At 41.5% G+C, this 10,747-nt stretch overlaps 1 protein-coding gene across 1 annotated transcript in view; it reads right to left on the bottom strand.

Moving 5' to 3' along the window:
- inppl1a (inositol polyphosphate phosphatase-like 1a) overlaps positions 1 to 5,615 on the bottom strand; it is a gene marked incomplete at its 5' end in the record, with an annotated part of 37,388 nt that extends 31,773 nt beyond the window's left edge. Inside the window, 5 exon segments of the mRNA XM_037678034.1 lie at positions 1,906 to 1,996; positions 2,522 to 2,668; positions 4,736 to 4,817; positions 4,909 to 5,056; positions 5,552 to 5,615. Coding sequence (XP_037533962.1) covers positions 1,906 to 1,996; positions 2,522 to 2,668; positions 4,736 to 4,817; positions 4,909 to 5,056; positions 5,552 to 5,615 — 532 coding nt within the window.
- Between the last annotated feature and the right edge of the window lie 5,132 nt (positions 5,616 to 10,747).

Genomic DNA, 10,747 nt, shown 5'->3' with positions numbered 1-10,747 from the left:
AACTGAATTTTCAGTACAACAAAATACAATTTCAAAGCAAATAAATTCAGTTTCAGTTTAGTCAAATTCATTTTCAAACCAGTGGATTTAATGTCAAATTACGCAAATACAGATTCAGTCTAGGAATGCACGATATACACGGTACACGGTAGAAACGGTAGACATTTAGCCCATGATAGAGCTCTGTCTTCTACCGGCTAACCGCAGTAATGCTGTGTCTGATGTAAAATCAGAGTTGTCAGATTTAAACATTACGTTTTTTTGAGTTGAAAACTGTGTAAATGGTGTTAAAGTCTGTTTTCTTCGAGAGCTAAGTAGCGAAGCTACAAGTTAACTATGGCCGGCTTGCCGTACCGTTGCCGTATTCGGATGCATGCGCAAAACGCTGTGTTCCGTCAAAAGTTAAAGTAAGCGTTGGTCAGCTTTAGAGAGTGCATTTGTGCAGAATAAAAGGGGTTAAACCTGCTCTCTGATCAGTGAAAAGAACGCTGCATTGTGTGACTTTACTGCGACCCTCTTTGGTCAAAGCCACAGAGGAAACCGGTCACCATTTTGTGTCATCTCTCCTTAAAGGGGAAGGAGACACCCACTGGAGGAACCCCTCCTTTGCCTTTGAAGCCAAACCTTCGTCTGTCAGAAACTGACCCACTGGACTGGAGGAGACAGCACCAGGCTAATTTTTCAAGAATGGCAAGACTGGCCAAGAAATATCTTTGCATTCCAGCCACGAGTGCTCCTTCAGAAAGGGCATTTAGCTTTGGTGGCAACATTGTTTCATGCCACTGGTCTTTGTTAAAGCCAGAAACTGTGGACAAGCTGGTGTTCTTGGCCAACAATCTTTAGACTCTAACAAATGACAGCGAGATTTTGAATTTTAATTTTGTTAAGTGTTTCAGTGTGCACTTTTTTATATGTAAAATGATACCGGTAGTTGCTGTTCATTTCTTAAGTGAGAATACTGGAAACTGTTAAGAGTTAACAACATATTCCTTTGTTTAACACATATGGCTAAAACTACATTTGATATCCAATAATTCTCAGCCGGGTCATCTGGACAGTTTCTTTTTTATAGAGACGTTTCACCCTCTGTCCAGAGGGCTTCATCAGTCTGAGGAGTTCCAGTAAACTGATTAAGCCCTCCGGATAGAGGGTGAAACATCTCTACAAAAAAGAAACTGTCCAGATGACCCGACTGAGAATTATTGGATTTGATACCTGGATGATTGAGCATGAACTTTGTTACAGTTGAAAGCTTTTGCACTACAAGAAAGAAGTCTAATTCTTTATTTTTTTTATTTATTTAAAAACTCTCTGGACCTAGTAGTGGAATTTTTTTGATTAAGAAAATTTTGTGGTATGGTAGTTTTCAAAATAAATGAAAGCAAAATGACACCCTATGTTTGTCTTTTTTTCATTCCAATTGCAAGTTTTATACCAAAAACATATCATGATATATATTGTTACCACCACCCATCACAATAGATATCGTGATATGAATTTTATGTCCTATCGCACATCCCTAATTCAGTCTGAGCAATTCAAATTCAGTTTCGGATGGCACAAGTTTCTGCCCATAGTTTATGTTCCTACTTGGTAATTGTAATTTACAATATAATAATATTAACACCCTTTGTAATATAAATAGTCTAATCTAATCTTAATCTAAAAAATTTAAGACCGCTTGCATTTCCATTTTTGGGCTTTAAGCCCAGAATTTGTCTGTTAAGAGACAAGAGCCTTTTAAATGGTCACGTTTTTATTATTTAATTTAAAAAAGGGTGAAATATCTAGTTTAGCTGTTGTGTTGTGAAATCCATGATAAAGACAAGAATCCTTGCAGTTTAGTTCTCACAGTGCACAAACAGAGACATGTGGTTATACATAAAAAGCAACAAATACATGTACCTGTTGGATCATCTTAGACACCATGAAAGCACTCTGCTGATCAAACACTTTCGACAGGATCTCCAAACCAGACAGAACCTTATCCACCTCCCTGCAAACAGAAACAGATTCAACAACTTGCTTTCTGACGCTCAGCTAAAAAGTATCTTCTTTTCAGACTCCTCTAAAAGAAACATATTTCTACTACATACAGGTGTGTTGTTTGTTTCCCATCGTGATATTTAAACGTGCAACATGAGTAATTGTGGCCAAAACAAGTGAAGCAGAAGACGCTGGCAGCTCTGTGGGCTGAAGGGACTGTCAGGGCATTTAAAGCTTTAAAGCAGGGGTTCCCAACCATGGTCCTTGAGGAACACCATCCTGCATGTTTTAGTTGTTTCTCTGCTCTGACACACCTGATTTTAATTAATGGGTTCTGCGGGCTTCTGCAGAGCACAAGGAAGTAATTAAATCACTGAATAAGGTGTGTTGGAAGTGGGAATCAACTAAAACATGCAGGATGGTGTTCCTCAAGGACCAGGGTTGGGAACCCCTGCTTTAAAGTGCAGTTCTGTAAGTAGAAGAGAGGAGGTGTAGAATGGGTGCCTCTAACAATGTGCTGGTGTGAGCAGCTCACCCGTTAAGGCGCTTGCAGGAAGCCACAAGTGTTTTGTTGAGATGAGGCAGTGACGAGGCTCCCTGTTTGACGGCGTCGAGGTCCAACGCGTAGCTGCCCTTCAGGTACTCGTGCGAGATGGTGCTCAGGCCGTTTGCTGCCGGGGCGCTGAAACAAACCCAGGTAAAGTCCAGTAAGCATGTTGCTTACATGACATACTGTCAATATTCTTGTCCGTCCATCGTTTCGCTAGGATTCTTTGCTAGGTAACATTTGTGTCATTATTAATATGAACCACAGGGATATTTCTAAAATGTAGTCTGCTGATAAACCAGTGGGGAAAAACTGAGCCATCACTGACTTCCTCAAAGCCAACTGGTCCACCATGACATTCAGACACAAAGACATAAGATAGTGATGCGGTCATGCCAACATGCTGTCAACATTCTGTAACCTTAATTTGCATTTAAAGGCAGTCACGCCTTTGTGCATGTTTAATGTGGCGTCATTTCTCATTGAGATCAACATTTTAGACTAAAATAGATTCCCTGTTAAGTTGTACAGTTTTCCACCTGAATTATTTTTATACATCTTGACATGTGCACATACATTTACTGCAAACCACAAACACCAAACAGGTCCAAATAAGCCACTAATTTTGTAGAACCTGAAAAACTACCAAATCAAACTGTAAATATTGTTCATATTCTGTTTTAAAGGAAGATTGAATTTGATTTTTAACATGACAAAACATAGAAGACGCCTTGTTCCTTCTCCTCCTCTGTTCTTTGAGGCATTCTTCTTATGCTGGTGTTTTACGGATCATTTGCATAAAGTGAACAAAGCTAAATTCTAAGAATGATTTTATCCTTCGTTCCACGACAGACTTTGTTTTACAGGTGTTCAACTCAGCTCACTAACTTCTTAGTTGACACTAATGTAAATGTAATTTAAAAAACTGTCACTGTGTTAACTTCACTGCCAATATGAACTAATTTCCCATGAAACGGACAGATCGTTTTAATGAGTTTTGGTTCAACTCACCTCGAAGCTTAGGAACATCCGAACTTGCTAATTTGATATCTTCCTTTATCGAAAAGGAGTGTTACTCCCAGGATGGTTCCCATGAAGATAACACCATGAGAACCCCTTTGTTTAATGACATTTACTTTTCAGGGGATGGACAGTGACACCTCTTGGAGAAACAATGCCTGCTATCAACTCCAAAATGTCATTTTGTTTATTTTCATACCTGAATGTTTATTCATGACAATGTGTGTTTTAAGTAATCTCTCTTTAAGAAAATCATTTGTCTTATTTGTCTCTTTTAAAGGCAGACAGAGAAAATGGACTTCAGACTTTATAAAACATGACAAAGAGTTAGGACCAGACGTCTCAGGACGAGAGAAACTGACCAAACCAGAACCATCCCATCACAGAGTGGTAAATCCCGGCTGACTTCAGAACCAGTGCCCAGACCTTCGTCCCTCCAACCGATGATAGGTGACTTTTGAGGAGACAATCAGCCTCTCAGTCACCGGAGCATCTCAGGCCTTGCTGGTATCATTTTAAGCAGCTGTGGAACATTCTGACATCTGGTTCTGGTGAGAGAGACTCTTCAATGCACTTCTGGTGAACCTATTACAACTGCAAACTACAGCTCACTTTAGACACAATTTTAACTACTTCACAAACAGAACCAGTCCAAAATCTGCCTTTTTAAGTTTCACTGATTTGAATAATCAATTAGACCTTTGATACAAAGCTATTTGTTATTCATTCGTTTGTTGTGCATAATTTTTCATCACGTATATCACAGATTATTATTTTTGTAATAAAATACATAAAATCAACTAAATTTGTGATAGTTTTGGCATAGCTGTGTGTATTACTCATTTGATGCCCTTCAAACACGAGAAAATAATTCACGTTTCAGTTTTCATTTAATTTGGGGTTAGAGACTGATTTTTCCACTAAAACACAGGTGGTGCCCACACAGCGAGGTTATTTGCATAATAAATGCATATCTTATGAGCTAACTCATAACTGATCATTTACAATATATATCCAGCCCCATATCCCTCTACATTACTGATTAGACCAAATTAAATTAATGGGAAACGGCAAACTTCCTGTGTGTGCGTTTGAAATATGGCTGTTTGTGTGACGTTTTGCTAGTTGCTTCATAATTGTGAGCAGGATATGGTTAAATGATCTGTCACACAGACTTTGTACCTTTCTGTCGGCGTTTCTGGTCCAGGGGGAGTGGAGGTGGAGGCAGAGCGAGGGGGGAGGGGCGGCTTCTCATCCTCTCCATCTACAGGTTAGAAAATAAAAAAACTAGTCAGAATTTGACACACAAAAAAAAAGAAAGCGACAGCTGTGTGGCTGTGGGGTGAGCTTGTTACCTGAATAGTCCCGGTCGTCTGTGACAGCCGTCTCCTCTCTGTCCACAGTATAAAGCAGCGTAGTAACTAGGCCCTGACTGGGCTGCAGGTACAATGACACCAACTCTGGCAACGTCTTAAAGCGCTTAGGCTGCACGCCCTGAGAAGTCTGAGAATGGGAGAGAGGAAGACAAACACAGAGAAATGTCATTTCCTACATGGAGCCTTCACAATGATCACATCCCAACTCCTGAGCTGCAAGTGCTCATGTTTCTGAAATCTCCGGTGGCTTCTATTGTTCCATATTTAATGTGCAAGCAGGAGCAGCCCAGAGAGCTAAATATAATCCAAACCAGGAAGAGCTGGCTTGATAAACATTTCCCATCAGTCCCACAAAGAAAAATTACACTTTTCCCTTAATAGCCAAGGCCCAAAAATCAAACAGGAGGGAAAAACACCATCTGCTCTGAAGCACCATGTTATCGTGTGCGTGTCTGCGTTGTGGAGGACTTCACAGCTGTTAGGCACGAGGCACAAAGAGGCTGCCATGTGTGTGCATGTGTGTGTGCACATTTGAGACGGAGCGCTCAGAGTCAACAGAAGCATCTCTGCCCGCCAGCTGTTGCTGCAGCATGATGAGGAAGAGTGTGTGCCACTTCTGTACCTGCACCGCCAGAAATCCTTCATCGTCTGGGAGGATTCTGTACGTGTGGACGTGCTTCTGAAACCTGAAGGGAAACACCAAGAAAAACGTTTACGAGAGAGGAAGCAGAGGAAAAAAGGAGAAAAAGAACAAAATTGTTTGGGTTAAAAATAAAACTGGTTGACTTCTCTTGTTTATGTGGCCTGTTAGGATGTCTCTGTGTCTGTGTGTCTGTGGGTGAGTGGGTGTGTGGGTTAGTGGGGGGCTGCAAAACTCTTCAGCCTGTTGCCGTCCGTCACAGCTGCAAGCTTGATCTTTCCTGTAGCCTGACACAATGAACCAGAATTTACACATCATTCTGTTCAAAGTACAAAAAAGATGAAGTCGATAAGAAAAAGGTTCAAAATAAATTGGTCTCTTTCAGAAAATCTCTGACAGAAGTTTACATTTTACAGCTGCACATGAAATATGAACTGTGGACTGCATTGCTCATTGAACCGCAGGCCGCCGTGTCGTTTCTCTTTTCCACCCAGCCAATCACAGATCAATGCTCCAATACTGTGATCACCCAGCTGCGACATCTTGCCTGCAGGAAAATAATGATTTGCATGTTTGCACATCACGCCTGCTCGTTCGACCAGTAAAAAAAAAAAAACGTACATTTGCCAACCAAATGATGTGGTGTTTGTCATCTAGTGGTGGATTAAGGTGCGTTTTCTGATGTGGATATTTTGGCATACAAGTGTAAAGTTCTTACTTCCACTTCAACACTGTTCTTATTTCAGGCGTATTGTTTTTATACTACTAGTGCTTAGCATGCTTTTAGTTAAACATTTCTCTCAGTTCATATCTTAGATCTTATTACTGTTTTTCTTTTACATATTACACTTTTGTTGGATGTAAATGGGACCCTGTGTGCACAACTTCGTTCCACCACATGTACCACACATGGTGCGTATGACAAATAAAGAAACTCCGACTGATTTACGGTATATGAACAAACAACAACCTGAACAAAACACAACAGTATTGTGTAGAAAAAAGAAAAAAAAACATGATGCCATGACTGCCGTCACATTTTCTACATTTTTGTAACTCTTACATTTTTCAGCACAATAATGTGAAATACACATCTTGTTACAACCATCTGAACTGGACCAGTACTACCTCTGAAACCTTAACTACTCTGATCATGGACAACCAGTGACTCAAAATTATTCAAAGAAAACTAATTAATGGTTTGAGCGAGACACAGATTTGCTCTACGTCTGATTCTCAATACTTTCAGTGGCTCCCATTTGTAGTTTAAACATAGCTCAACTAGTTTGTACGTTGTTGAAAAATAGTGTATTCATTTATACAGAGACTTCTGCGGCTACTGACTGTTAAATTTAGGTACAATCAGCTAAACCACAGGAGTATCATTTTGTTAAATAAACTCGGAGAGAAATAAATATTTTTGCTGCGTTCATCCATAGTCGTGTCTTACATAGTTTGCTTGATTTGGGAGTTAAGGTACAAAGAGCGGAATTTAAATTGTTTTGGTGGTTTGATATATTGTTGAGAATGAATAATAATGTTTTCATAGATATAATAAGGTGCCTCGGGTAACATTATAGACTACTAGTGGTGTAACGGTACACGTGGGTGTACTGAACCATTTCGGTACAGCATGTTTGGTTCGGTCCACGCGTGTACCGTTTCGTTTATTTTTTCATTCATTAAATTTTTTTTTTCCATTTACCTTTTATTATCCAGGTAGTCTCATTGAGCCACGAGAACTCATTTTCAAGAGAGACCTGTTTAGGGAGCAGATGGTGGGGGTTAAGGGCCTTGCTCAGGGGCCCAGAGTGGGGTGAATGAGGGTGGAGGCAGGTGTGGGTGTTCCACCTTTTCCATCCACATTTTGATGTTGACGGTACTGGGAATCGAACCTGCGACTTTCCAATCACAGGTCCATCTTCTAACTTCTGTGTCACCACTCCACAAATTATTATTATTATTATTAACTAGAGATTATGCACCGCGGAACTAAAGTTCCTAAGCGTGTTTCAGCACGGCGCTATTATCTTGCAGCACGCGTAGCATTAGCAGCCTAGCATGTCGTTGTGGTCTCCTGCTGGGAAACATTATGGCTTTCTTGTTAAAAGACAAGTGAACAAATCTAAAGCTGTGTGTCGACGACGTTTCATGGAGAGTGGATCTGCAGCAGCAACACGTCGAACTTGTAACTTGAATCGACATCATCCGAATGTGAACGTCTCTTCTACAAGGAAGAAATGCAGCGATAACAGCAGTATTGAAACAACATTTATCAGGTCATTCAGATCGGTCCAAAGCAAGAACACAAGCTGTAGGAGTTTGTAAAGCTCTGGATCTACGTCTGTAATCTGTCGACGCGTCGCTTTAAGCATATGATTAAAGTTATTGAGCCCCGCTACAACATCCCATCATGTCAACACTTCAGCCATAAAGTTGTAGCAGCACTTTATGAAAAAGTTAAAACTGACATCATCAACAAGCCCGACCCCAGATTTAAAGCCCTGCCCTGACGATGATGAGCGAGAGAGAATATTCAACCATCTCATATCAGAAATGATGACCATGCAAGAAGAAGTATTGTTATTGTATTATTGGGATTATTGTGGTATTATTGTGATCTAATTAACTTTTTAAATTTAAAATTATAATCTTAACTCTTTATTTATTTATTTCTGTGTTGTTTGCAGTCTGAGGATGATAACAGCTGAGTCTTCTTCATCCACCAGATCACCTCCAGCTAAGAAGTCTGTAATGACTGAACTTGTTTACTTGGCATATTTTCAAAATAAACATTTTGTAAGTCTTTATTTTGGCCTTTTTTGTACCGAAAATGAACCGAACCGAGTCCTCCTTGAAACCGAACTGAACCGTGATTTTAGCGTACCGTTACACCCCTATAGGCTACCGTCTACTTTTGAGCAACAAATGTCACACACGATTTGCCATCCATTTTACAGACATATTTACAGAAAGTGCAACACAGAATAAAAGAAAAGGTATGATCAGGTCAATGGCTGTACTTCAGGTCAGTTTTGAAATGAGAACGCTCCTCGGATGGGAGAAACAATGCCTTCAGCTCACGTTGTTATTATCACCGTGTCTGAATCAACAACGTAACATTTTAAAACGTTGGTTACGTACTGTAACCCCAGATTCTATGAGTATAAGCGTAGCCCTTTAAGGCTTTCGCTTAGTGGGTTTATCCTGTTATGCGGAGCATTAGCAATGAAAAATTTAGTCCACGCCCACCTGCTGTGTGGGCCCCACCCGGTCCGTATAAATTACGTTAAGAGCGGGAAATCCGCTCCCAAAAATAGCTTTTTTCTTCAGCCATTCAGGAGCCAGTGAGACCCGACGCTTAAAGGGCTACGCTTATACTCATAGAATCTGGGGTTACAGTACGTGACCAACGTTCTATTTCGTATAGGCTTCGCCCTTTAAGGCTTTCGCTTAGTGGGTTAAGGGCGAAGCAGATGTGGTCCTCGCCTCACTGGGTCCACTCGAACACCGTATGAAGCAGAACCTTGCCCCAAAAAAAGTCTAATCACTCAGCTCCCATGTGCGTAATTACGCATTGCGTAATTATGTGTGCCATGCACAGACGCATGTTGTGTAACTATGCATTCTGAATGCATGAACGCCCCGGAAACATCAACGGGGAGGGAAAAAACGCTGAAAAGAGCCCTGAACCAACCGGTTTACAGCTGAACCGTATGAACAGATTAATAATAACAAGAGAGCTGATTATTAATCAGATGAACTGATTGGTAACAATAGTTGTGAACTGATTAATGACAATAGAACCAAATAACAGTCACAACTTGTGACTGATAACATCTCACACTGTAATGCATGCAGACAGATGTGAGTAAAACGGAGTTCCATGAAACAACAATATTCATTCTGTAAACACTAAGGACAGAATGTGTCATGGAACAGACCGTTACATCACCTAAATAAAGGCGAATAAATGAGCAGGGTGTTGACCACGCGGCCACAGTGCAAAATGTCCTGCATTGACATACCATTATGCAAAGCAGTCAAAAATGCGATACCCCTGATAGAGTGCGCTCTGAGGTTGACAGGAGACTCTAATTCTGATGCTCTGTAGGCTTCAGAAATAGTCTCACACAGCCAGTGTGACAAGCGCTGGGTGGATAACGGGCGACCTGCAGATGCATCTCTATAATGCACAAACAGATGTTGACGCATTGCAGCTGTGCACGCTATGTAACATGTCAACGCCCGCACAGGACAGAGGAGATAAAAAGACGTTACTTCTTCTGATCTGTGTGTGTGTGTGTGTGTGGGGGGGGGGGACGACGACCCCTCCAACGATATCGCTCTTGATTAAAAGAGCTCGTGATGTATTAGGCATAAAAGCTGGGTTGATCTAAAATCAGCTGAGCTGCCGTCAGCCTAATTTCTGAGACATGACGGAGCGACAGAGAGGGCAGATAAAACACTCACTCTCTTAGCGGATGTTAAAGCCAGCAGCACGGCTGTTTAAAGAGACAAGAATTTAAGTGGAACCTGATCCAAAGACTCAAATGAAGCTTTGATCATGACCTGCAGGACCAGTATTAAATCCCACTGGAAACAAGTGCGTGTGAGACAGACCTGCGTCTCTGTACACCTTTAGAAAACGTTTCATCAGCGGATGATAAAACCTGTTCTGTCTCAGAAACCTTCATGTCAAGAAGAGATGGCTGCAGCGTACGTTTAACACGTGCTGGATGCAAATTTCTGTCCATCAGCTGCTGCAGAAAGAACAGCATGCCACCTAAAGAACATGAGGTGGCCTCTACACCCTTCTCTGTACATCAGCACTGAAAAGCTGTCCGCTTTGATGTGTACATCGCTGTGGTAGATGCACCACGAGAAACCTGAATTGTGCGCATTACATCCTGTGGGCGACCCATCCTCTCTAAGTGGATTTGTTCAACGGCCAGACCCACAGGTGCTGGCCTATTTCTGGGTAACTCCTGGTCGCTCCTCCTGCCTGGAAGGAGAGCGTCCTCCCTCTACGGCAGTTTCCACGGGCACCCCGACAGCAGGCGTTTCAGGGCTGGGAACCATGGTGCACCCATGCGCTCGGGGCCACCAGGAGAGCTGTCAATCCCTCCTCCTGAGCTCGGTTCAAGAACCATAAGATCAGAGGAGGTGGAGAAAAAC

This window comes from Nematolebias whitei, chromosome 6 (assembly GCF_014905685.2).
Source record: "Nematolebias whitei isolate Nwh7 chromosome 6, NemWhi1, whole genome shotgun sequence".
Taxonomy (NCBI): Eukaryota; Metazoa; Chordata; class Actinopteri; order Cyprinodontiformes; family Rivulidae; genus Nematolebias; species Nematolebias whitei.
Note: the sequence above shows the minus strand (reverse complement) of the source record. Positions and strands in the feature narration are given on the sequence as shown.